Source organism: Zeus faber, assembly GCF_960531495.2.
Source record: "Zeus faber genome assembly, chromosome: 8".
NCBI classification, from domain to species: domain Eukaryota; kingdom Metazoa; phylum Chordata; class Actinopteri; order Zeiformes; family Zeidae; genus Zeus; species Zeus faber.
Window position 1 is genome coordinate 15,590,100 of NC_137195.1, and position 27,254 is coordinate 15,617,353.

At 45.4% G+C, this 27,254-nt stretch overlaps 3 protein-coding genes across 3 annotated transcripts in view; 2 read left to right on the plus strand and 1 right to left on the minus strand.

Moving 5' to 3' along the window:
- cicb (capicua transcriptional repressor b) overlaps window positions 1-5,786 on the plus strand; it is a 32,648-nt gene extending 26,862 nt beyond the window's left edge. The window contains exons 16-20 of the mRNA XM_080005875.1: window positions 1,036-1,193; window positions 1,436-1,587; window positions 1,925-2,059; window positions 3,078-3,209; window positions 3,342-5,786. Of these exons, the coding sequence (XP_079862001.1) occupies window positions 1,036-1,193; window positions 1,436-1,587; window positions 1,925-2,059; window positions 3,078-3,209; window positions 3,342-3,649 (885 nt within the window). The 3' untranslated portion in view covers window positions 3,650-5,786. The remainder of the gene's footprint in view (window positions 1-1,035; window positions 1,194-1,435; window positions 1,588-1,924; window positions 2,060-3,077; window positions 3,210-3,341) is intronic.
- Window positions 5,787-6,187: 401 nt separating this feature from the next.
- On the minus strand, window positions 6,188-14,645 carry znf526 (zinc finger protein 526). The gene is made up of 8 exons (XM_080005876.1): window positions 14,274-14,645; window positions 13,153-13,642; window positions 12,161-12,327; window positions 11,961-12,056; window positions 11,020-11,834; window positions 10,390-10,525; window positions 6,951-8,555; window positions 6,188-6,616 (listed from the first exon to the last, which is right to left on the minus strand). Exons 2-8 carry the CDS (start codon window positions 13,445-13,447, stop codon window positions 6,443-6,445), a joined length of 3,288 nt encoding a protein of 1,095 aa, XP_079862002.1. The 5' UTR covers window positions 13,448-13,642; window positions 14,274-14,645; the 3' UTR covers window positions 6,188-6,442.
- A 1,426-nt stretch (window positions 14,646-16,071) lies between these two features.
- gsk3ab (glycogen synthase kinase 3 alpha b) lies at window positions 16,072-26,831 on the plus strand. The gene is made up of 10 exons (XM_080005878.1): window positions 16,072-16,378; window positions 22,058-22,245; window positions 22,447-22,530; window positions 22,812-22,922; window positions 24,173-24,303; window positions 24,486-24,690; window positions 25,483-25,578; window positions 25,926-26,112; window positions 26,397-26,474; window positions 26,701-26,831. The coding sequence occupies exons 1-10, from the start codon at window positions 16,204-16,206 to the stop codon at window positions 26,766-26,768; spliced, it is 1,323 nt and encodes a 440-aa protein (XP_079862004.1). The 5' UTR covers window positions 16,072-16,203; the 3' UTR covers window positions 26,769-26,831.
- The last annotated feature ends 423 nt before the right edge of the window (window positions 26,832-27,254 follow it).

A 27,254-nucleotide genomic window follows, 5' to 3' on the forward strand; every position in this document is an offset into this window, starting at 1 on the left:
CACACACACACACACACACACACACACACACACACACACACACACACACACACACTTTTTTTTTTTTTTAATTGCCCTTTATTAAAAAGGAAAATTTAAATAATTTATGTTGGGCTCCCCAGAAATATGACCCAAAGCTTGACCCATTCTCTTGATCTTGATAATTATTGAATCAGAATGAAATAAAAGTTGTTTCCCAGAAAATTAGGTATCATGATGGATCGTTAAATTGGTGAGATGGCCGGGCAAGTGGTGACTGGTGAGGAGGTATTCCGCGTCACCGCTCTAGCCGACGTCTGGTGCTTTTCTCCCCGTCTGGAGAAATCCTCAAAGGGAGAAATAAATCACCGTAAAACCTGTTTCCAGGTCATTTGGAAACAGGCTTTCTCTCTTTCGCTCTTCATTGGTTCGGTTCAGATAATGGAGGAACAAGGCGGCGGTACGGAGCACACTCAGACAACTGTTACCGGGGACGGAGGCCCCATCCCGCGAAGGCCTCCGCCTCCTCCTCCTACTTCGCGGAGCAGAGGCCCAGACCAGGGGGGTGGGACGGCTCCTTTCTCTGGGATAATTACCAGATTTGGCCCTTTTTAAAATGTATTCTTTATCCTTTGTTGTGAGATTTCAGAAAGCGGCTCCCAAAAAAGGAAAAAATGAATAAACTAAAAGTAACGGCTAATTAAGCTAATTATTTTAACTGAGCCTCCGCCTGCCCCCCCTGGTGAGACCTGGTGCTCTGTCCCAGGCTGCGGTGCGTTGCGGGCAGCTTGTGCAGATGGCAGAGCCTGGAACACCTGTAGACACTGCGTCTGGTTTTGGTTTGTTTTTCTTTTTTTTCTTAAACTTTTAAATTTCTTTTTTAAGCAGCATAAAGCCGTCCCTGCACCTGCTCAGCTGGCGGATAACATTTTGGTTTTTTTAATCCTCTGTCATTAATGTCGATGGCGATCGATGGAGTCGATCGGCCCCAGCCCGGTTCTCAAGAGATCCTACCACCTCTGTGGTCCTAAAACCTGTTGAACTGTTTCTCTCCAGGCTGGATGGAAGGAGTCCCTCCCCTCGTCTCCCCTGCCCCCGCCCTCAGCCTCCGAACCGACATTGCCGCCGCCCCAGACTGACAAAGATGCCCCTCCGCCCAAAAAAGTCAAGGCCAGGCCCCCACCACTAAAGAAGACCTTTGACTCTGTGGATAAGTGAGTATTTATATACGTGTGAGCTCTTCAGTGATTCCAATTCGAGTTTAACTTGATAATCATTACTACATTAAAACCCACTTACATAAGTATTTTACTCAATACATATCAGTATTTGAGAAAAGAGTAAACATAATTCATCATCATCTAGCCACCACTGTATCACTAAAAAATCTTCAGTATATATTTATGTGTATATTCACATTAGTCTCTGTCTCTGTGTCCGTGCGCTGATCGGGCAGGGTGCTGTCCGAGGTGTATTTTGAGGAGCGCTTCGCGGAGCTGCCCGAATTCCGGCCAGAGGAGGTGCTGCCGTCGCCCACCCTGCAGAGCCTGGCCACCTCTCCTCGCGCCATCCTGGGCAGCTACCGTCGCAAGAGGAAGAACTCTACAGGTAGAGGACGGCAACATTTTACTGTATTATCATTTCATTTCCTCATACAAGTCCCCTTGAGACCAGTTTCTCTGTTGCAAGGATTTTTTTTTTTTTTTTTTTTGATATTTGTTCTTTTAGGACTAGGATTTAGAAAAAATGAGTGATCTGAACAATCTGATATTTACATTGTTGTTATTTGGTGTCATGGGTATAGCTTAATATTATATTATTATTATATTTCCAGATTGCCTGTAAAAGGCCATTTTCAGCTGGAAGTACAATTCCACAATGACACATCATTGAGGGGCTTGACTGGGAGCATTGTTTTGAGTTTATTTTCCTCTTTTTTAACCAGACCTGGACTCGTCCACCGAGGACCCGGTTTCCCCCAAAAGGAAGAGCCGGCGACGCTCCAGCTGCAGCTCTGAGCCAAACACACCAAAGAGCGCCGCAAAGTGCGAGGGCGACATCTTCACCTTCGACAGACCAGGTGATGACACACCGGGACGCGAAAGGCATTTCCGCCTGTCCCCTGTCTGTTTGTGATGCTGGTTTTTAGATCAGATGAAACTCGTGAATGTCAGACAGCCAAGAGGGCATCGGTAATACGGTGACGCACTATGTGCAAAGATTTAATTGACAGACTATACTGATATTCTAAATGCTTTTGGCGTGAACGCTGTCTGATGTCTGCGAGCACAACGACTGTGTTCTCCTCTCAAAGGGTCTTAATAAGCACAGGGAAACCAAAGGGAATAATGAGTTGGTCAGACGTAGGAGTAGCAGTAGAGGTCTTAGATATCAGTCTGAAACCAGGTTTAAAGACAGTCTGGTGTTAGAAAATATCCTTAATACAACATCCCAATATCAAAAACCACGTCAGATACTGAACAAAAGCAACTTGGTTTTTCTAGTAGGAGCATGTTTGATGTCTCTCATGAAGAAAAGGAGACTGCGCTTGAATCTGTTCATACTAACGACCCCCAAAAGAACGCCGCATTAACACGTCAAGTATTGATGCTGAATAATTCCAATATCTTGTCCATTACGTTTCCGTTACGCGTCCTGCATGCGGAGTGCTTGTTGACGCACTTATTTACTTTGTATCACCCGTGTGCGCTCACAACAACTCATGCGAGGTTGACGTTGCGACGCGGGCAAAAGGACGAGGCCAGACGGGTTTAAATCCACCAGGTTGTCGTGGAGAGCGGCACCGCAGTCTTATTTGCCGCGGCCTTTTCAGCCACGTCCGCCAAGCGGGGTATCTGGATGCAAAGCGGCTGAGCTTTCAAATGACCGGTGTGATCTTCTTGTAATGTTGGGAACCTTTCAGTGCGGGGGTGGGGGGGAAGAGTCCGGCGTCTTGAAATATGTTGAAGATTAGAATTCCGAGACCTACGTCTGATCTCGGAAAATCCGATCCGGTGCGAGTCCCTACGGTTCAGTGGAAGGATCAGATGGCTTCTCTGCGTCGTCGGTATTAAGCTTCTGATCGTCTCGTCGCCCAGGCACCGACGGAGAAGACATCCTGGGTGAGCTGGAGTTTGACAAGGTTCCCTACTCGTCCCTGCGGCGCACACTGGACCAGCGCCGAGCTCTGGTCATGCAGCTCTTCGGGGAACACGGCTTCTTCCCGTCCGGTAGGCCACGCCGGTCCTTGTGTTTGTGGTGATGACGTTGGAAAGAATAGAGGTTATAATCAGAATCAGGGGTGGTGGAGCTACACGTGGTTGGTTCATGATTTGACTCAAACGTTAATTCTCATTCACCAGCTCCGGCCACGGCGACCTTCCAGACGCGATACTCCGACATCTTCCCCACCAAGGTGTGCTTGCAGCTGAAGATCCGGGAGGTCCGGCAGAAGATCATGCAGACGGCCGCTCCCTCGGAGGCCTCCGGCCCGGGGGGGTCAGACCTCATGCTCTCCCTCCCCGGACCCTCGGGCTCCCAATCGGGGGAGAGCTCCGGGACGGGGGGCGGGGGCGCCGGTGGAAGTGGGGAGCCGCCGGGCGAAGAGGCGGAGCGATCGGGGGAAGCCAGCCCAGAGGAGCCCCGTGACTCCCAGGACTCTTCCAGATGAGGGGAAGCTGTGTTTCCGTCGGGCCGGGCCGGTCGGCGCCCGGCAAGGCCACGCGTCTCCGCCCCCCCGGAGCGGTCCTCCTGTCTTTACCATACCTCGCTCTCAACCTCTGCTCTAGTCTTTACATCTACGGTGGCCGACGTCACAGTGGAGAAATTACAAAGAGGGATTGTGTATGGCGGGCATTGGTGATTATATTTAAAAAGTTGAAACCGCTTGTACCAAAAATAAAGTACATGTGAAATGCCAGTGGCACAGAAATACCATATAACACCATTTACACAATACTATCCCACATCCACACCACCCCTCTGCAGACTCATATTCCTACACTTGAATTAATGCTCTGTTCGTATTACAAACCCCGCATAAGGCCTCCATTGATGCCAGTGAACTATGGACCATTGTTTTCACCTGCTCCTCATTTGCCTCGACGCAGGGTTTTCTCGTCAGGCAGAGATTTGCATAGCGCATTCTGAGACTGTGGAGAGGTGGAGAAAGTGGACGGTGGAGAGACTGTCTAGTTTTAGAGCTCTCACATGTTCTTGTCGTGGGTTTGTTTGATTTTTATTTTTTATTTTATTTTTATCGGTATAATCTGAATTGAAGCAGTAACTCGCTGCCTGAGAGGAACAATCTGTACGTGCACTCATCCTTTAGTCACCGCTGGACGCTCGGGGGGCTGGGCCCTCACCGGCTGCCGACTATCTCTCATTGGACGGATTAACTCACGGCTCCGGAAATGAATCTGAAAGACCCCCTCGGATCCGGCTCTCCGGCGGTGCCGCTCGGACGCAGACCTTCAGGGGAGGTTCTGGCGGGACCGACTGCATTGGTTGACTGAAGTATCTTATTCGGAGCTTTTGGCAATGCCTTCATTCCTTCAAAGCTAACTCTAAACGGGGTCCGCCCCCCGCTCCCTCTGTGGAGGACCTCAGCAGACGTGGGTTGGAACGAGCATTCCAGTGCCTCTCGCTCGCGAGCCATTGAAGGAAGGAGGCGCGCCAAAGAGTCACTGGGCACATCACCGCTCGTTTTTATTGGGACTGAATTGTATTAGTTGCCTCAACCACACATTCGTTTTAAGGGTTTTTGGAGGCTTTTTTTTTTAATTTTTTTTGTTGTTTTTTTGGAGGGGGGTGGGTTGTCATGTCAGTGAAGGAGGGTTGGCTGATTCAGCCTTTATCCTCTGTTGCCAAGCAGTTTTATTACTTTTTTTAAACCATTGAATTTTTATTCAACATTGTCAAACATTATACTTCAGTTTGTTGTATTATTTGTGTTTTATTAATTTCTATGTATATTAATACCGATCTTGTTTCGCAGTGCTTAGGTCCTTATTTTGTTTATTTGTTTTTCAGGCTGGCAGAAGTTTTCTTATCTCTACCACCAGTTTGTTTCTTGAGCTAGTTTTTCTAGATGCCATGTTGGAGGCAGGACAGAGGACGGGTATGAGATGACGCCCAACATCTGTACAACTCTTCCTCCATTCTAGTCTTCCCTCTTCTCGCCTCTCCTCCACAATGACCTGTGGTGCACTTGTTTTACTGAACATTTCAGAGGTAAAAACTCAAATATTCCTTGTATTCCTTTTAATGTGTAATAAGCAGTATGTTTTGTTTTGGGTTTTTTTTTCCTCCCCAAATCCTGTATCCTCCCTTCACTCCTTTGCTTAGTTGGACTTCATAACCCCACCACTCGTATTTCTCCTTCCTCCACCTCTTTCCTCCCCTCCTTTCTCCCTTTGTCACTTTATTGCTCTCTCCGCACTTCCATTTTGGAGAATGGAGAGAAACCCGCCGGGGGAAGAGAAGGGAGGGTAATTAATCAAAGAGAGTTGGTAGAATATATAATATTGGTTGTCTTTGTGCAAGACTTGGTTGTGTTGTACATAATTATTGTAGAGTCAGTAGACTCATATTATTGAAGACATATTGTGTCATTGAGTATAAGTTGACTTTTAAAGACACCCATTACTGAAGGTAAAATAAAGGAAAAGAGGGGAAAAAAACAGTAATAAATATGGATATTAACGTTTGTGTTATTCTCCTTGTTTTGCTGTTACAATATGCGCGAGAGGAATTTATATGAATAATTTAAGTTTGTAACTGTTTCAGTATACAAATAAAAATAGGTGTTCAACTAAACAAGTCATTGTTTTCTTCTCCCCGCTCTCGCTTCTGCCCTGAAAACTTTTTTTCTATCAAGATTGCACTTTTAAGTCACTAGCACAACAGTTGTGTTAAGTTAACTCTTTTTAAATTACAAGTGGTGGTTTTATTTGCTGTGTGTTTACTTGGAAATTACCTCCAGCCCCTGGAAAACACCCAGAGCTCACGTTGCATTTTTTTCCACTCGCTCTGTTGTGCAAAAAAGTTTACTTTGCTTTACATATTCTTTGGCCCGTACTTCTGTTTCACATCTATCTCTGCCATTGCCTACGCATATTGCCATAATGGAGGTTTAATCAGGTCCAAAATTAAGCTGCGAGTAGTCACTCGTACCTTTTGTAAAGGCTGAAAACTGACAAATACAGAATCATGAGAAAATTTAATTAAAGTAGTTACAACAGTATGATACAACATTTAATTTGAACTTTAGAAGTAAAAAAAAACAAAACAATTTGGCATCAACTCCAACCTGAGGCACGCCCACTGCCACTTGATGAATGCGAGTCATTTATTCGAGCTTCCCTGTCCATACAGTCTGCTTATGAGTGAATTATTGCACTCGCTGCGCAAGGCTCATTGATACTTGAAAATCAAGTTTGTTTTTCAGTTTAGCCGTCCATCCTCAGAGGAGCTGGAGCCCGTCCACAGCCACTGTGTCCATGGCCATGCTGTTCTCCAAAGCCGTGTGGTAGATCTCCAAGGCCTCCTCCAGGGGCAGAGCTTCGCCCTCACTGGTCTCTATGATGGCGATGGTCTCTCCAAACTCATTGCACATGATGGTGGGAGTACCCCGGGTCTGAGCGGGGGGGAATTGCATAAAAAAAAAAAAAAAAAAAGGAATTAAAATTCAGAATACATGATCACAATCAAAAACGATTGAAGTTGACTACAACTAGGATGTAGAACATTTTGTTTTCTATATAACAAGAGACCAACTGTTCTGTCTATAGAAAAGCTTAATTTGTGAATTTCTGTCAAGTCTCATGTCTGTCTTGTGCCTTGTACTAATAATAATCGATCAAAAGAGCAATAAATTAAATCTCATACGGCGATGTAGGAAGGGCGAAAGGTCGTCCTTTCATGTTTAGTTTAGTAAGTAACAAAAAGGTTAATCAAAAACTGCGACTGACCTGCTGGAGGTCTGAGGCCTGAATCTGGATGAGGTGCGGGTGTCCATTTGCCAGCTCCACTGAGGTGTTGTCCACCAGGGCTACGGCCGAGCTCGTCTCCATGACGGCTTGTGCGGCTGCCTCCTCATCAAGCTTCTGTTGCCTGGCGTGTGTCTTTTTGTGATTTCTCAAGTTGGAGAAGGTCTTGAAGGCTTTGCCACACTGAAGACACGCATGCGGCCGTTCCCCCGTGTGGGTGCGCCGGTGTTCAGCCAGATGCATGCTCTGAATGAACCCCTTCCCGCAAGCCTCGCAGCGGAAAGGCCGCTCGCCCGAGTGTGTGCGCATGTGCTCTCGAAGGTGTGTGTTCTGCCGGAAACGCTTGCCACACACCTGGCAGGGGAAGGGACGCTCGTCCGTGTGGACTCTCTGGTGAAGGGCTACTCCCGAAGAGGAGACGAACAGCTTGCCACACACGGGGCACTGGTGGGCTTTAGGCCGCTTCCCGGAGGTTCCCCGTGGCCGCCCCGGGCCCAGAGCCATGTGGCTCAACCGGTGAAGACGCAGGTTGGCAGGGGAGTTGAGCTTCTTACCGCAGAGGGTGCAATCTAGTCCTCCTCGTAAAGCGTTGGAAGCGCCAGCCTCTCCCTCTTCTGTGGCCGAGGTGGAGGGCACGCTGTCGAGCTCCGCCTGGCCCTCGGTGACAACCCCTCCGGCGGGGACGGCTTGGACCTGTGCAGGGTGTTTCTCCACACAGTGGCTGTCCCTCTGCCTCCTGGTCAGGAAGCCAGCATCACAGTACTGACAGGGGAAGGGTGCAGGGGATCCTGGGTGATTTGTGTAGCGGTGCGCTGCCAGCTTGACGGGTCCTAGAAAGGTGGCTGGACAGTCGGGGCAGGTCAGCTTCATGGAGCTGGAGTGCAGCAGGCTGTGCTGGCGAAGGTTGGAAGACTGGGAGAAGGAGCGGTGGCAGATATCGCAGCGGTAAGGACGCATGCCCGAGTGGATGAGGGTGTGCCGCATTAGGTTGGCGTGAGACGAGAAGGTCTTGCCGCAGTCCGAACACTGGAAAGGACGCTCCCCGGTGTGTGTGCGCAGGTGACTGCGCACCTGGATCGGCTTCTTAAAGGACTTCCCACAGACGCCGCACGAGAAGCTGCGCTCCGCGGGGTGGTACTTGTGTCGATGGCGAGCGAGTTGCACCTGGAAGGAGAATGTTTTGGGACAGGAGCGACAGGGAAAGGGCTCCTTCTCAGACACCTCAGCTGGAGCAGCGTCCAGTGGCTCACAGTGGCTGGAGAAGCCGCCTGCAGCCGCCTCGTCAAGCTGGGGAGGATTTCCAACTAAACCGGCCTCAGAGGCAACCTGCTGGAGAGCGCCGGCAGGGCATGAAGATGGAGCCGGGTCTTCATTTCTATCCTCTCCAAGCAGAGCTGAATCACCTTCCACTTCGCCCTGCGACCCAGGTGTTGGTTGCTCCCCGATCTGCTCCATCTCCTCCTCTGTGAGCGGAGCCATTAGACTGTTTTTATCGATCTCCCTCTGGGTTTGATCAGCCCCCCTTCTCTCTCTGGCTCTCTGCAGGATGCCCAGGGCAGACACAGATGCTCTCCTCGGGGCCGAGACCTTGGAAGGGGGGGGAGAAAGACCAAATGAGAACACAACTATACCCAATGAAACTTTGTCACAGCAGCCTCTCCTTGACAAACTAGTCCTATTGTCCCAAGTTTACTCGATTACATACCCAGTTCTTAAGAGCGAGGCAAATAATGCCGAGGCTGATGGATCACGCTAAGCAAAGATTACAAAGTTACCATCCAAATGTTTATGATCATAGTATATTTCTCTCACTCGCACGCACACACAGTGGGTAACATAATTACAGAAACACCCAAAAATATATTAATATCAATGACTCAATAAGGAGTCGGGCCACCCATTGCAGTCAGGACAGAATCCGTCTTGGAACGCGGTCATACAAGATCTGGACTATGTGTGGGATTTTCATTGTGAGGAAAAGCCTCCCAAGCTTAAAGGGAATTCTTTCACTCCATGTTAAGAAACTTTCCTTGACAGGTTCCATGAAATTTCAAATTTGGGAAAAGCCAAGAGAGACGATTTACTGTATTCTGGTGTCCATGAAACCACTAGTGGATTTGTTCCGCAGTGTGTGGGGACGTTATCATGAGGGAACATGGGAACATTATGAGGGAACTGGAAAATGCTCTTGAATTCCTTATAGTTCAATGACTCCCATGCTCCCTTGATACCCACTGCTCAGGGGCCCCTGATTTTGGCTTTTGTGTTGGCCTTGGATACAAGTAGTGTCTATCAGAAATTCCAGTTTTCTGAAGCTCATGGCGCGTTGAACCTTTATGGCATTTGTCCATGAGCCTCTTCGTTTATCGCATGCTGTCATGATCTTTAGAGGCCGATCCCCTTGATACAGATAATCATTGCAGCTGCATTTAGTTACAAAGGTCAACTCCTTTTTCATGTTGTGTTTCCTTTACTTTGTCCATCCCCTGTATATAGGCATCAAATAACTATTTAGTGGCTTCTGTGATTAATCACACCTTAAATATTTTGTATTTCGTAAAGAAATTAAAAAACACACACACACACACACACCGGTTATTCACAACTCTTAAATAGAGACTTAAACAGTAGAAAACCAATCAGACAATGCAGTTTGGTAATATTCTAAATTTGCCAGTGCACAGACCGCACATTATGGAGTCTGTTGAGCAGTCTGGCAGTTTCAACCCAAAATCATCCATCTAGTGGAGCACCTTTCTTCTCTGCTGATCGCTGGCTCTTTGTTCATCTGGTGCACAGCTTTGCCAAGAAGATTAAAATATCATGCAGAGATCCAAAAACTAAATTGTATTTCAGCCAGAAAATGTGATTGTTGGTTTAAAAGGGATTTCAGCGCGGCTTAAATCACTGTATGGATTTTGCAACTCACCAGGAAGCCACACGAAATAAATTGTTATTTCTAAATGAAATAAGTGATTGCAATATTTCAGTTTTTACAATAGAAATTGCGATATTGCACCTGGGAAAAATAAGTCTGTACAGATATTAAGCACTACCAGGTCTTTTATAGCATTGGTGGCACCATCTGTGGCATTTTGGACGCCCCTAATAAGATATAGCATTAGTTTCATCCACATATTGAAATTAATAGACACACTGAAGCTTTTCTATTCTAAACCAGTTGTCAGAAGATGTGGTGGAAAATATGTTGTTTTAAGTGCAAGTATAATAGATTCTTAAAATTACAGAAAGATTGGTGCAATGTGACCCAACTGTTATTTATTTAAGTATACCGTTATTCATAATATCTGACATGTCTTCTACAGCTTCTTTGGGAAAAAAAATAAAATAAAAAATAGGAGCAGACTAATAGTAAGGTTTACTTGAGGCGACTGACAAGCTAGAAGACTTATTCTGCTACCATGGAAATGGGACTGGGTAGGGCAGCTGTGTCTCGGTTGAAGTGGGTCCGACGGTGGTACAGGTACTTTGTCATATTGGTAAAAGTTTTGTTGCAGATCTGACACTTGTGGAGAGGGTCAGCAGTGTGGGACTTTCTATAAGAGACAGAAGAAAAAGGGGGAAAAAACAAAAACATGATAAGATTGGATTTCCTGGTTCCCCCACAAGCTACAATGTCAAACATTAGCCAACGCAAACATAATACGCGACCACAACATCTACAACTCACAAGATGTACAACCCACGCGTGGGGTAGATTGTCAAAAGATCATTATCATATTGATGTTGGATATGAGACTACATATCGTCTGGGATTTTTGTCATCGTGATATAATTAAAATTGTTGTCTTCGAGGAGCATTGCAGTAAAGTCATACAGTTTTCTGAGCTCCATCATCTGTACATGCTGGGCCAGACCATCCACATCACTAGCAATTGTTTCCCACAATAGTTGTGTGTAAATTAACTTATGAAAGCACCACGTGCCATCCACCAAAATACCGTCCAACTATCAAGGTATTCGGCAAAGATATTGCGATATTTGTGTGGAAGAATAGTTTTGTTAGTGATTTTGTGGTTCCTTGCTTTACCGGTGCATGATGAGCGTCATCTCGGTGGTGAAGCCATGGCCACAGTCCACACATAGATATCGGGCCACTCCAGAGTGTGTGCGCATGTGTGTCTGTAGCGACGTGGCCTTCTTGAATATCTTGCCACAGTCTGGACATTCGTGCGTCCCCTGCTCGTGCACGCGCCTGTGGGCAGTCAGTCTGTTGACCGAGGTGAAGGTGCGATTGCACAAGTCACACTGCTGAGACTTGGCCCAAGCGGCTGCTTTCTTTTCCACCACCCGTAGCCTGATTTCCTCCGTCTTCTCGTGGGCGTGATCGTCCCGCCCCTTCGCCTCCTCAAAGCCGCTCATGACCCCCGCGCCCCCGCTCTCCTTGTCCTGCCCCAGGAAGTGCTCCCCCTGGTGCAGGAGGAAGTCCTCCGGGGTTTGGAAGAGAAGGGAGCACTCGGAGCACTCGTAAGGGTGGATGACCACCACCTCCGTGGTGTGGTGGTGCTGCTGCTGCCTGTCCGCCGGGGTGCCCTGAGCCAGACGGAGCTCCAGCCTCTGGATGCCATTCTCCTGGACCCCGAGCTTCACCGCGGACCCCGGCGGAAGGGTGGAGAGCAGAGGGGGCAGCAGCTTAGTCCGTCGCTGGGCGGGGGTGGTGGAGGCATCGGCCAGGGCCTGGGCCGTGAGGATCTGCAGGTGCATGGTGGCGGAACCAGGAGTCGGAGACACGGCAGGCATCAAGGGAGAGTTGGAGGACACAGCAAGCTTAGAAACCGCTGGACGCCTCCTCTGTTGCTGTTGCTTTTGCTGCTGCTGCTGCTGCTGCTGCTGCTGGGCAAGAACCTGGAAAAGATCAACAGAGGGTTCAAGACAATTTTCTACATTTCTGAAAGTCTAAACCCCTCCATCTGATTTCTACCCCCCCCCCCCCCCGTGATTCTGATGCGAGGTGTTTCCAGTACGACGTACCTGCGCCAAAATCTCCTCTGCTTGCTGATCGCTCAGTACATAGTTCTGCACGCTGTTAAACATGGTGACGGTGCCATCGGGCTGCAGCACATATTCCTTTTGTACACAGAAGGGAGCACAGGATAAAGGCTGAGACACAGAGGGGAACACATATCAGCTGTGACATCGCACGCAGTTTGATACTGATTTAACTTCCTTACTGCGGTGTCTGTTTTGCTGTGCGTGCTGCTTCTGCTGTGGGTCTGCCGGTGTTCCAGCCACACCTCGGGGGAGTCGAACAGGGCCAGACAGTCCAGACACTGGTATTTAACCGGAACCGACACCTGGGCCTCTGGTTCAACTTCCGTCTCCAGAACCTCACACAGCTCTGGTGGGATGGACGCGCGTGCATACAGACGGGGTTATAAATGTCATTGTGGTGTGAGCAGCCACATCTGTCCTGGGTCTAGGTAATTGGGGTCCAGGATCAGTGTGGCTGCACACCTGTTGCTCGTTGATTGGTCTTACTTACACACACACACGCTGCTCCTGGGCTTGTTCCACCTTTCCCACACTCTACAATAAATTGGTATTTTCTCAACCCCATCGCCTGTGCCTTCGGGCCCTTGAAAATGCCACTCGGGTGGGATCATAAAGATAACTCCTCTCAAATTACCCACATATATGAACAAAAATGAATGACACTCTTGATTGTATTGCAATCAACGAATGTATTCATTTTTTTTAATGTCTAACCTTAAGCCTAAACAATTTGAACTTAAAAATAGCAGTGTGTTTTGTTCCAAAATAATACTAATCTGTTATTTATTTGGCAGATGTATATCTTTGTGTGCACAGGAAATCCTAATTCTCATTTCACTCCAATCTATATACTATTAACTCATAAATGTATATTGTATATAGAAGCAACAAACATAAGGGCCCGATACTAACTATTGGAAGTGGTTGCCAAGTTGGCATCAGCTTTTGGTTGCCAAGACTGACAAAATGGTTGCTGGATTTTAATCATTTTATAATTGAGCGAGATCAATAGATCTATCAACAGATTTCAGACAGCAAGGTATACAGCGTTTGTTGACAATGAGGCAACCAGACCTCACAAGATGGTTGGCAAAGTCCCAAATTGGGCTGCCCGGGCAAGCCTTGTTGTCCAGCCCTGCATTTAGAAAACAGATGCAAATTAATGTTGTACCTTGCTGCTCCACCTCCATCCCCGCCTCCCTCATGTGCATCTCCTGGTGCTGCAGCAGCTCCTCTGGGTTGATGAGGAGCGCTCCACACTCCAGGCACTGGTACTGCTGGCTCTCTCCCAGCTCAGAGATGCTCTGGATGGACACGGCCTCCTGCTCCCCATCCCCCTCTGGCCCATTATGTATCTGCTGGTGGACCAGCACGTCTTCCAAGGTGTTGAAGAGCTGGTGGCACTCGCTGCACATGTACTGGTGCTCCACGTAGACATCTTCTGCGGCGTCCCACTGCTCAGCCATGGCTGTGTGGGGTGTGTTTCTGTGGGTGTGTTATCTCACTTGAGTGTCATGACGGGGACGCGCCTTGCTGGTGTGACACGAACCTAATTTGTATGATACCAGGCAAATGGTCTGCCGTCACAAGGAAACCCAACGGTACTTGTCTGTTCGACAAAAGCAACTTCTTCTTACATCCAGGTCAGAGCAACAGTACACCTGTGGCAAACGAAGAACACAACCATAAATTGACCTATACCAATTGGATCTTAAGAACAATATTAAAGATATAGATTCAATATACAAGATATATTGTCACATACATCATACAAGTACAGTGGAGTGAAATGATAAAATGGAAATTCCAAAGGCTGTGCTAAACAAAGTTGCTAGAGTACTAAAACAAATAACGTAATCTAATCTTTATAATCAGAAAAATAATATTAGCAAGCTAAAAACAAAAAAATGATTCACTCTGTCAATGTTTAAAAACTGATAAAATAAATATAGTAACTGAATAAAGGTTGTTTTCGTGGGCAAAGGATAATTGGATGATCAATTAGACACATCATACAGATCTAGATATTTATCCCTGGGGGGAAATTGCGGCGCTACAGCAGCTCATATCAAAACAATAATAACATAGTTATACGAACAATAAACGGCAATATGCAATAAACCCATAAGATAATTTGAAATTTGAACCAAAAAAAAAAAAAAAGTCAATATGCAATAATCCTGGAAACATTTTATACAGCCCTCCGTATCTACAACTCACACTCAAAAATAGGAATATTATTCAATAGGACGCTATAAGAACTAGAGCCGCCGGTACTGTTACTATACTTACAAATACACTCCGCAGCTTTAGATCCGGTGCTCAGTGACATGTGTGTATCTGCTGGCGGCCCCCTGCTGCCTCACCCACCACCAGACACCGCAGTTTCCTGGAAGCGGGGCCCCGGTTCAGGGCGCTCGTCGCGGGCGGCGCTGCCCACTCCTCCACCGCCAGTCTGGAGCCACCACGACGGGCCCGTCTTTCGCCTACCTCTCGTTCACTCTCGTCGGACTGGCCCTCCGGGTGTCTCCCACTCGTCGCTCGCGCGGGCGTCGTTGTGTGAATGAATCATTTCCCGGGGCCGACGCTCGGCGTTCGGGCAGCTCGGGAGACGCCGACACTACGATTAGTTTTCAATGCGTGGAGCAGCGCGCCAGCCCGCCGATCGCCTCCATTCTTGTGACATGTAGCCCCGCCCAAATGCGGTAGTCCGGGACTTTGCGGAGCCGCTGACTGGAGGGGTTATCTGTCAATCACTCAGTGGCGGCGGCTCGCTGGGAAGTTGTAGTCCTTTCTGTTCTCGGTGATTATTAGTATATTTGGTAGGAACGTTATTAATAATGAATAATCCACCGGTGGGAATTCAGGAAAACAACCGTCATTTTATATATGTATGTAATAGTCCGCGATGTGTTTATGTCATGTCTATTATGGTCAATAAATATAATTCATATTTAGAGAAACGTTTCTCTGGGCGTTGATATGGGAGGAATTCACACATACATTATAATAGTGTTTATTAATCTTTGTCCTTTTATATTTTTATTTGGTTTAATTTTATTTATTAAGGACCCCCCCCCCCCACACACACACACTATATATATATATATATATATATATATATATACATATATATATATATATATATATATATATATAAAGGAAAAACATTAATGAATTCTATAATTCACAGATCTTCCATCTTTTTAATGCAAAAAAAAAAAGATAAATAGATTTCTACATCCACAAATAGATTCTGAATCACTTGTGTTGCGTTAACCTTTTTCTACTATTCAACAGTAAGTAGATAGTTATATGCGATCAACTCTTATTTTCACGTTTTTGTTTTTTTTTTTGAATCGCTTAGAGCGTTGACCTGTTGCGCGGCACCGACTCCATCCGTGTTTTGTGACACGCTAGACCACTCGGGGAGGGAAGTGGGGTTTGAGCGGACGCGCGGGGCGGAGCGCGGAGCGCGGACCGGACTCTCACTCGAAGAGACCTTGAAACTATTGCCCTCCGCCGTGGGAGTCCACTCCACCCCCTGGTCGCTCCGCTCCACGGCTCCGCTCCGCCCGCTCCGCTCCTCCACCCGCGGTGATATGTGTGTCACAAAACGCGAGCGCGAGTCCACAGCGCCCCACTCGTGGATCCACCGTGTCAACGCGTGTTTTGGGCGTGTTTCCCACAGTTGTAAGTGATGACAACACATGGAACTATATTCAGCCGCAAAAGTAATAATACAAAATAATACCATATAATACAAATGCATTTATTTGCAACACGGTTCACCATAACACAAGTAACACGGGTTGTTTTGTGTTTGTGCAAGATAAAAATATATTTATGTTTCTGTTCATTTGTTGATTTCTAACCTCAACGCAGATTTTCTTCCGTGTGTACACCGGTAAAAAAAAAAAATTTTTTGGGGGTGAATTGTGACAGAATTCCCACCGTCCCCGTGGCCCGTCAATAAAACTACATTACCCAGAAAGCACCGCGAGCCTTTACGTCTCCGTGCGTCAGGTCCCCAGCGCCCCCACCGTCACCGCTCCACAGAGGAAGAAAGGGGAGAAGAGTATCCCGAAGACAGCGCTGTGAGTGCAGCCTCGTTCCTTTCACCGAATCCTAGAAGAATAGGCGCCTGGGTCCGGTCTCCCGCCTCGCCCGGCTCCGTGTAACGATCGCCTCCCCCCTGACCCCGGCATTAGTTCTCACAAACATGAGCGGCAGCGGGCGGCCCAGGACGAGCTCGTTCGCTGAGCCTCCCGGAGCTCCCGGAGCCGCTGCGGCCGGTGCCGGATCGGCGGTAGCCGGCGGGAGCTCGACAGGAAAACCCGGGGCTTCGCAGGCCGGTGGAAGCGGTTCGACGGGCTTCGGGAATCTGAAGCTATCCAGTAAGTATTATTTATTAATTGTGACGGCGTAGCGCAGATACGATGCGATTCAATGTCGGGTGGCTGCCGCTAAAGTGGCGTTTCAACGTTTTATGATGTCGAGTTAGCATCGGTCATCCGTGCCGCTGTCGTGGAGCTAAAGCTAAGCTAGCTGTAGTCAAGCTAGTTAGCCAATGGAAGGTAGCTAGACGGAATGTATGGTTAACGCTGGACATGGATACATACTTTATTCATCCCGGGAGGGATATTGCGCTGCCACAGCAGCTAGTATTAAAACAATAGGCAATAACAACAAAGTAATATGAATAAATCGGCAGCGTGGCAGTAAGCCTAAAATTACCCCCCAAATAGCAATATCCAATAAACCAAAAAATAATCTCCCCCAAAAGCATTTGGCAACATAGAATAAACCTAAGAAATAACGAATACGAAAACATCTATATACAGTAAATCCCTCCATAAACGTAAATATTGAAAAATAATGTTCAATGAATCAAAAAAAATAGCTAGAGAATAAAATGTCATAGTCAATCAATCTCAAAACTAACTAAAGAATAGAAAGATAATAGCAACAAACTTGAGAAAAAAAAACAAAACACCTCGGTTTCAACAATTCGCACTGAGGTCAGAATCGCATAGCCCTGTTTTCCACCATGAGACCTGTGCTGCCCGGGACTCTTATTTCATGGCTAACCGGTGTCCGGCGGAATCCCTTTAACGGTCCAGCTGCAGCGGTAAGGTGCTCTGTGCAGTGGGGGTGGAGGGGACGGTCCTGTTCGGCCTCCTGTCACATTCTCCGCCACCGGCGAGCGACGTGAGCGAACGGTGCGAGGCGTCGTCCCCCTCAACCCGGTCTCATCTCTCAGGTATACCCGCTCGTTACTGGAGCTAATGGACACCTTTCTATCCTGTTTCCCAAAATTGGTGACTTCATGTTAAGCATTCCTATGGAGTTATCCTACAAATCATATATCCTAATTAACCTGATAATAAAAAGTCATCTAGTACTTTTATTACCTATACTAATAAAGTACAATGTTAAATAACTAAACAACAACAAAAACTGGTTTGCTCAGTAACTCACCTTAACCTCAGGTGTCTTCTAACCTGCAAGGCGTTATAGCTCCAAATGTATTTCGAAAGAGATATTTCTGGTTGTTTGGTTTTTTGGCTGATGTGGTTCTTAAACGAAATAGCTTAAGCCACCCTTTAATTGGTCCACATCGTCATTTTTATTGTTAAATTCACTTCGTGAGGCAGCCAACTACAGGGTGTATGGATTGCATCCACATGCAGCGCCGCTGTAAATTCAACCCACCGGTTGAGAAATAACCATATTTAGAACTGTACTTTATTTATGTGCGCTATTTAGTAAAATTCCTATCTCACAAGGTACGCTGCCAACAAAACATTTTCTCTGCGGTTGATTCTGAAGTACTGCACACAGCTCCATCCCTTGTACAATGGCAATCTAATAAACAGCACTTCTGAAGCAGAGCGCGCCGAGCAATGGGTTCTCTAATGGCAAGAACCTAATGGAATGCCTGGTGGTGGTGTAGTTACACAACTGTGACAGGTGACCAGTTATCCGAAGTGGACAGGGGGCATACCGTTGCAAGATTTGAGACGACAGCAGACCTTTTGTCATTTTGTCTAATTGTGTTACACTATGTCTGAAACATAGTTATTTTTCCATCTTACCCTTTAATGGTGTGCCATCCTGATATGCTGAAAAGAACACATTCACAAACCAGTGTTACACCCTTCTGAACTGATGCTCTGGCATCTTAAGTAAACTGATCTAACTCTGGGGGGAAATTGAAATAGTATGCATGATAAAGATCATTTTCTTTTAGCTCTGAGGTGTAATGGGTGAGAGAATTATTACAAAGTAAAGTGCAAATGGAGAGGTCCAAGCTTTGCTGAGTCTGCTATGTGTTCAGTATTGACCCGGTGAAGGTGGTTCACATGACTTATCAGCATGATTTAATTTAGATCGCATTTTGGATCATAATTGTCACAGCAGGCCTCGTTTATCAATCCAAATATGAGTGAATGAGTGTAAATAAATCCCAATCAGATGTCAATTGAAGCATGTGTATGTAGTTTACATAAATAAAGGCACATACATTTGTCATGTTGCCAGTGAATATGTCATCTATTTTAAAAGGTCAGAGGTTGACATTAAAATAGGGAGATCATATAGGGACAAAGGGGAGGGGGCGAAATAAATTACAATACTATGTGCATCTTTTTGCTAAAGGGCTTTTGAATGCATAGTACTAAATAAGATATAGAAGTGAGACATCTAGAAGTGTCTTTAGCCATGTGTGCAGAGACGTAAGGGAGATGGAGAAAATCAAACAATGTAAAGTGGTCAATGTACAGTGATCAATACAAAAAAAGTGACATTCATGCCCATGTAAAGTGTGTTCTATAAATATCCCTTTTCCAACAATGATTTGTTTGTCAGTGCAAAATTAGATTTGGAGGCTAGAATTCTTTCCATAACCAGTTTTCACTTGTAAATGTAGTGCACACGGTCTTCAGCAGCTGTTTTTTTCAGGCATTGACAATGACATAAAGAAAATGGGTAAAAATGATCCAATGCACAAACATGCATAAATTTGACGCCATTTAGGTTTTGCACACAAATTCATTCAGCTCACAGACAGTATAATAAATGACACAGTGTCTCTTGATAGCATTGGTGTCTGGACCTAGCAGTGACCCCAAAAAAAAGAGCATTGTTTTGGACTTCCGGAAGTGTTGGACTTGTATGTGTAAGATTTGAAGCGTGAAATTGTTGTGTGAATGAATGGTTAAAGGTCATGATGCCAGGTTATGACATCTAATGTCATATGGAATTGCTGACAATTAAAACGTGAAATGAAAATAATGCTTCTTAAATTTTAATCTTATGGTGTTTTTTTCCCCGCAGTCAGCCAAGTGTTAATGTTAGTTTTCGGTAAATGTTTAATCATTCAAGTGATTGCCAATTAAATTGACTTTAAATGTAATTCCCTGAATGGGTTAAGGGAGTGCTGAAAACCTTGTATCCTGAATTAAGATGCCTAGTATCAATTGGTTGGAGGTGATTAATTCTGCAAACCACTTTCAATGTAAATTAATCCATTAATATCAGCTAATGTGCTGTCATAACTCCTAGGGCCTATTATTTGCAATGCTGCAAGAAGTTTGTTTTAATAAATGACGACCCATGTAATTAAAAACAAAATAGAAGTTTAGCCACATTGAAAATCTCTCCACTCATTCATCATTCTTCCTGTAGCTTAATGACAAACAAAGTGCTTCTGACAGCTGGTCAGAGAGCTCATCTTTTCATTCATTATTGAGGAGACTATCATGCCACGGCTGCTCCATATTTAATGCAGTCCCCTCTGACTCAACTTGTTAAAAAGAGGGCAAAAGTGATGTTGAAAAGCATTACTTTCACATAGAGAACCATAGGTGTGATCTTCACCGACCTTCAGTGGCCATCTTCAGAAAGTTACATTTTTCAGATAATCTGTTGACAGCTATGTACTGGTTTAGAAATATTTTCATGGCCCCCGAATTCCTCATAATTATATGAATGTCTAATCTTTAGTGGATAATTTCTGCGCTGTCTATACTGTTTCTGGGAATAAGATAAGGAAACGTTGCTTTTGGTAATGTTTTCCTTTAGTTATTGAGGAAAAAAAACGTTGGTATCTTACCAATATACTTCGATGTACACAAAGGAGCAGCGACTATTCAAGTAGTTGTGTAATGTCAAGTGACTGTCAATAATGTAAAATGGACCTTAATGCCTATTTAGCAGCCTCCATTCTGAAGTGGTTGATCTATAGTATTGTTATCAAATGAATCTGCAGCGGATTTAGGAAACCTAGAAGGCAACTACAGATCGGGGACGATCTTGTTCAAACAGGCGATGTGTGCACGGGCAGGGAATGGTACAGCGTCGGGTGTGCTAATGTCCGTGCAATTTTATCACAGGCTCTGACAAGCAGTTTCGCAAAGCCCTCCTCTCTGCTGTTCCCTCCCTCCGAATATCATTGTTTCCGCTGAGGATTTGTCAGAACGTTCTCAACTCTGAAAAGACTTGCACACCCAGTTTCTGAAAATGTTGAGCTACGGTTAAGCCCGAACTAGAACTGTCACCCACTGCATATCTTGAGCTTGATCGCTCGCCTTCCACAAGGTTGAATATTAGCTAGGCAGCCATCGTGTTTCACACCCTAGAGTTGCTCCTTTCTTTCTCCCTGCCTATAAAGTCAGTCTTGTTTATTTGTGAGAGAGACTAACCAGGGTGCAGAGAGCAGCACAGGGTGGACTTGAAAGGAGTGTTCCCCACTGGGAGCAGGGCGAAGTGTGGGAAGATTCAGGAACTCATTCGCATCCGGTGGCGTGTGACTGGGGAGCCACCGCAGAGGTCGCTACCATTCGGACTGATGATGTGTAATGTGTCTTTCAGCGCCGTTGGTCCAAAAAACTGAAATGTTTTGGGAGAGTTTTGTTTCATGAACTCAAAAAGTTCTAAACAGGTTGAGAATTTGTACCAAGGGCTGGTCAATACCTAAGTCATTTCTTTATATATCACCTGGATAGTCATGAGACCAAAACATTGTCGTTTCACAATGTACAATTTTTGGAATTAATTAGTTAGTTTCTTTACAATTTTGGGGAAAACCATAGGTGATTTCTTTATTTTTTTTTGTTTTAGTCTTAATAGGGCTGTACCCGATTTAGATTTTTTTCATTCGAATTGGATTCGGGTGTTCAATGCGACTATTCGGGGGCACGGAGGAACAGGGCACAAGCGATCGTTCGTGCCTAGGGTTGGGCACTGACCGACCTGGTATTAAACGTGCCCCGGGGCTAAATTATTAAAGACATAGTGTCGGTACGTTACCGGTACTGTTAACGGCATTGGCAAAATTAAGAACATTTATTTTCTATTTATTTAGGCTATACAACCCATTTCTTACTTACAATATGATTAAGATATTCATCTAAGAAACATTTTTGTAATTATCAGAGGTGACATATCTCTCTCTCTCTACTGCTCCATCGTAGGCATGGGGATGGGCGGGGCTGGCTCCCTCTACCTGGCTCTCTCACACACACCCGCACAGGCGCGCACACGCACGCAAGAAGATCCTGCTCTGGATGAGTGGGAATGGCACGGCGAGCCCAGATTGCGTCTCGATTGCCCCCTCTCCATGCGTAATGTGCAGAAAATAAAGCAGTGTTAATGCTGCTCTTAATTTTTATTTTTTTTCACTTAAAAAAACCCCAAAACGATTAGAATACCCTTTTAAAATGCCGGATCCAAAAGCACTGTCGGGAAGAGTTGCGGTACCGTTAAATCTTAACTATACCCATCCCTACTCGTGCCCTGTTCCTCCGATCGGATGATTCACACATATAGAAATATATTTATTATTCCCCTTATTTATAATTCCTCATTGAAATGTTATCTGTGCATTTTTGTAAGCTTCTGTTTTATCCTGTTATTGTAATGCACATTGACTGACAAAAAAATAGTGCCCACCTTGAAGAATCTCTCAGGTTTCCAACTGATGATTAGACTCGTCTACTTTCAGGGGGCAGCCCTAGGTTTTGTCTGTCTTTGTTTTGTTGCGTCTAACAAGTTTTCACCTTTTTATTAAACAGGAGACAGTAGCAAAGTGACCACCGTGGTCGCCACCCCTGGTCAAGGCCCCGATCGCCCACAAGAAGTATCTTACACAGACATCAAGGTCATCGGCAATGGCTCCTTCGGAGTGGTCTACCAAGCTCGTCTCATCGACAGCCAGGAAATGGTCGCAATCAAGAAGGTTCTGCAAGACAAGAGGTTTAAGGTACTTGTCAGCTGCTTGGTCGTTCGGATACTTGGAGGGCATAAACCAATATAAAATGAACTTAGCATGAATTTAGCAATAAATAAGGCCACATATGAATGTACTGTTGCTATACTGTTGGAATGACCATGACACCCCCCCCCACACACACACACACACACACACACACCCTCTCCCTGTACCTTTATCCACTGATTCTAGAACCGAGAACTACAGATAATGAGGAAGTTGGATCACTGCAACATCGTCAGGCTACGCTATTTCTTCTACTCCAGCGGAGAAAAGGTGAGTATGTGCTGACTAACTGCTCTAAAGGATTAGATGTTTTTGGTGGGTGCAAAAATCAACCACACCCAGTCATGGGTGACTCATAACATTATTTCCCATATTACAGTTAGTCATATTCTGTAGTTAATTAGATGTATATATGACTTTTTAATATATTGTACTCGTTCTTGTCCTAGACTCGAAGATGGTGTCTACATTATTATTTTTTTAGTTTTGTTTTTTTCGATTCTGTTGACCTCTTACCCTTTTTTCCTCTTCCCTGTTTCCTCCGCGTTTAGAAAGATGAAGTTTACCTGAACCTGGTGCTGGACTTTGTCCCTGAGACGGTGTATAGAGTGGCCCGACATTTCAACAAAGCAAAGACCACCATCCCTTTTATCTATGTCAAGGTGGGTTAATCTGTTTCAGCGCTGTTTATCCTTCACCCTGTTGTCCTCCTTTGTGCATCAGTGTTGAGTGCAGTCCCTAATTCACTATTTGCACTTTGCACTAACTACAAAATTCTTATGTAACATGCTGTATTTTACTGTAGTGTTGCCGCCATCTGCCCATAATGTGATCACAACTTAGCACAGTCAGCTGTACAAGTGCTACTCCCTGTTGACCTACGTTTGTATTTGAGTTATTTTTAAATTTTACCTCTTTCTTTTGTTCACTCTTTTGTCAACTTCTATGGCACATTCAGAAATGGCTTTCCTGCCATATTTTGGTTCCTAACCCAAAGTTTCCTTTACAATTTTTGCTCTCAAATTGCCCTCTCATTTTTACGGAAAGATGACTGGAAACAAAAGGAATTTGTTAATTCATTGGCTGTGAACATTTTTCTTTCCAAGAACACCTCACTGTTGTAGGATTATGACAAATAACGGTCCCATGAGAAATTACAATTTGTTGTACACTTGGTGTGTGTGTGTGTGTGTGTGTGTGTGTGTGTGGGAGAGTGTGTGTTTGACAGCCGTCTGAGGTTGAGTGGACATTAAAGCTGTCTCATGGCCCATTTCCCCATATCAGCCTGCTGCTCCCCTGTGACGCCAACATGCACGCTGGTTATCCTTTGACTCTCGCGCACACAAACAGACCTCTCTTTCTCTCTCTCTCTCTCACACTCACACAAGCGTCCTTCCTCGGGCCGCATGGTTCCATTACAGAATGCCTGAGGTCTTTCTTTCCCTCTCTTGTCATGTCCATCATTCACCCCCAACCAACATGCCATCATCTCTCTTGTCTCCTCAATTCATAATCTGTGTCCCGCCTGCTGTCTCTTGTTACCATGTGTGGGCGATAATGGTGACGCTGATGACTCGTCATTAAGATGTTCCCATCTGCATCCCACAGATGTGACTGTTCGATTTGTTCAGGATTTGAGTCTTCATGTAGATGCACAACCCATCGATTTTTACAAGAGGTCATTAAAAAACACTTTTACCCCTTTGGGTATTAGTTCCTCTGGTATAAAATTGGTCAATGGTTCCCACTTAGAGGCCTGTATTTCGGACACCGTTTGCGCCTTGTAACATCCCATTATCTTCGACATGCAGATGAAAAGGGTGTAGCCATTACAGAAGTAAAAATGATTTTGCCCTCCACTGCTCGGTTGCCTTTGTGGCTCGGTATTCAGTGTTTGTATGTGTCCCCCCAGGTATACATGTACCAGCTGTTCCGCAGTCTGGCTTATATCCATTCCCAGGGTGTGTGTCACAGAGACATCAAGCCCCAGAACCTACTGGTGGACCCAGAGACGGCGATCCTCAAACTCTGCGACTTTGGCAGGTCGGTACCTCTGGATACATCTGTCTGCTTCCATCTTCCAGTCCCAACTTGCTCTCCGTCAGCGTGTCCTTCGGACAGTCTTGACTGTCTCTGTGTATGTCTGTCATAGAAATGAATAATTTATTCAGATTGGCACTTAACTCTGTCTCTTCTGCCTCGCTCCCTTTTCGTCTTCCTCCTAGTGCGAAGCAGCTAGTTCGCGGAGAGCCCAACGTGTCCTATATCTGCTCTCGGTACTACCGCGCCCCCGAGCTTATCTTTGGTGCCACAGACTACACGTCTAACATCGACATTTGGTCTGCGGGGTGTGTGCTGGCCGAGCTGCTGCTGGGACAGCCCATCTTCCCTGGGGACAGCGGCGTGGACCAGCTAGTAGAGATCATCAAGGTAGGCCACAGGTGTGGTGCGGAGAAGAATTAAGGGAGAGCCGGTTTAAAATGTTTTTAATCTAATATTCATGTTATACCTGAGATTTGTGGTCTATCATCTGTGTGACACAGTTAAAGTGGACAAATGATAGTCTGACCTGCAGATGGCGTGGGCGTCGCACTGATGATGCAGTATTGTCACATGGTTATATCTACAGTTATTGAGAAAGTCAAACAAACGCAACACGGCAGTGCTTGGCTGTCATCTTGTCAAGTCGGCTCAAAAGATCAAATATCAATGGCTGAGTTTGACGCCCTCGGATGAGTACTTTCCATATTTGGTTAAATCTCCTTTCTGGTGATGTTCATAGAAGAATGTTAGAAGAATTTATCCAGGAAGATATTCAGATTTGTTTTTAATGTTTCGTTCTGTCAATATGGTGGTTGTCAGCGTCCAAAAACGTGTATTATTGCAAACTATAATACACATGTTTTTGTTTTGATTTCAACACGTGTTGGAGGTGAAAATATTTTAAAAACTTGTACAGAAGAATGGATAAAGAATTCAAACATGAACGTCAGATTTGAATGTTTAATCTTGATCTTATCTGCTCCTAAACATTTAGTCCATGAAAGGTTCTCATCCCAATTCTGGCTTTGGCAAATTCAACAACACGGATTCCCACAGTCTGCAATATTTGAAGGAAATTCATCTTTTTTTTGCGAGGGAGGAGGCAGGAGTCACTTTGAATTGCAACCAGTGTCAGAGATGAAACAACCTTGGATAATTGTTTGTGTTTGATTTGTTTAGGTTCTAGGGACTCCAACGAGGGAGCAAATCCGAGAAATGAACCCAAATTACACAGAGTTTAAATTCCCACAGATCAAAGCACATCCCTGGACAAAGGTACGGTTCCGTTCTGCGGTTCCAGCGGTTGACTTGGAAAATTAATGGACATTGTTGCTTACTTTGATAAAATGGTCTTGACATGCCTATTCACCTTTTCTCCTGTCAAAGTGTTTAATCAATACACACTATCAATATTTTAACTTGTTGTTGTTCTGTGCACTATAACACACTAAACCTAAGCTCATAGTTATAATAAAAAACAAAATCACAAGTATTTACAGTTGTTACAAGTAACTTGTACATAATGTAGTCTACAGTCCGGGCACTTTGCAGACACAGTTTCCACGAATGCAAACCAAACATTTTTTTTGTTGGAATGATGCCTATTTGATGCCCTCTGTCAGGTGTTTAAGCCCCGCACCCCTCCGGAGGCCATCTCACTATGCTCTCGCTTATTGGAGTACACCCCAGTGACCAGGCTGTCTCCCCTGGAGGCCTGCGCCCATGCATTCTTTGACGAGCTGCGCCAGCCCAACACCCGCCTGCCCAGCGGACGAGACCTGCCTCTCCTCTTTAACTTCAGCCCCGTCGGTCGGTTTATCCCTCCTTCACCTACATATTTATTTTACTTATTTCATAATGATAATACTCAAGGTGCATTAATATAAGCAATCATATAATTACGGTGATAATGATAATAATAAAGAAAAAAGGCTAAAAAGCACAAGAGTACGTAAATTTCGGTTTTGGCCCGTCAGTTTAGACCTTGAAGGACCGAGCTCATTCCTCAGCTTGTCGTTTCTCTTGGATTGCTAGCCTTGAACCATTCCAAGCAATTCTTAAATAATTCTGTTCTGTCCTTCTCTCTCTCTCAGAGCTGTCTATCCAGCCCCAGTTGAATTCCACACTCATTCCTCCTCACGCACGCGCACAGACGTCGCCTGCCTCACATGGTATGTACACAAGAGAACGTGTCGTGATTCGCGAGACTGTAATATGTGTCATGGCTATGTCCACCAAGTATGACGGCACTCGGGTACTGTAAAACACTATCAACAGATTTTATTTGGGCATTGGTGTGTGTGTGTGTGTGTGTGTGTCTGTCTCGTGTGTGTGTGTGTGTGTGTGTGTGTGTGTGTGTGTGTGTGTAACTGATCAGCTCCCTGTCTTCCCCTGCAGAGGGCAGTGTCTCAGACAGTCCCGCTCAGCCCAGCTCAGCACCCGGATCTATCAACAACAGCACCTGAGCACCCATCTTTCCGTTACCCCTTCTCCTGTCTTCCCCCTTGCCTTTCCTCTCCTCCTCTGCCCCGATGCCCCCCCCCCCCCCCCCCACCTCCCTCTTGGCTCCAAACTGCTCAAAAAGAAGGAGATAAAAAAAAAAAAGAATACACCAAACAAACTCAACATTTTGTATTCCCCCTTGATGTTAACAGTTTCTGGTAGAAAATGGATTTTGCTGCTTCAGGATTAAGGCGTGTAGGTGTTTGTAGGACCCTCAATGTACCTAGAATTGGGCGTATTGTGAGCAGCAGTTCTATGCCTAGTATGGTCCTCGTCTGGTCGACTGTTGGAAGGATGAAGGAGTGTGGATAAGGCTCTGGTGTTATATAGCTAAACAGGAAAACACGTTTTGTGGGTCCAAAAGTTGGATTTTCTGTATTATCTTAACTTTTATCCCCTTTTTTTTTTTTTTTATTTCCTATTTATTTAAGTTTGCTGATTTTATGTGC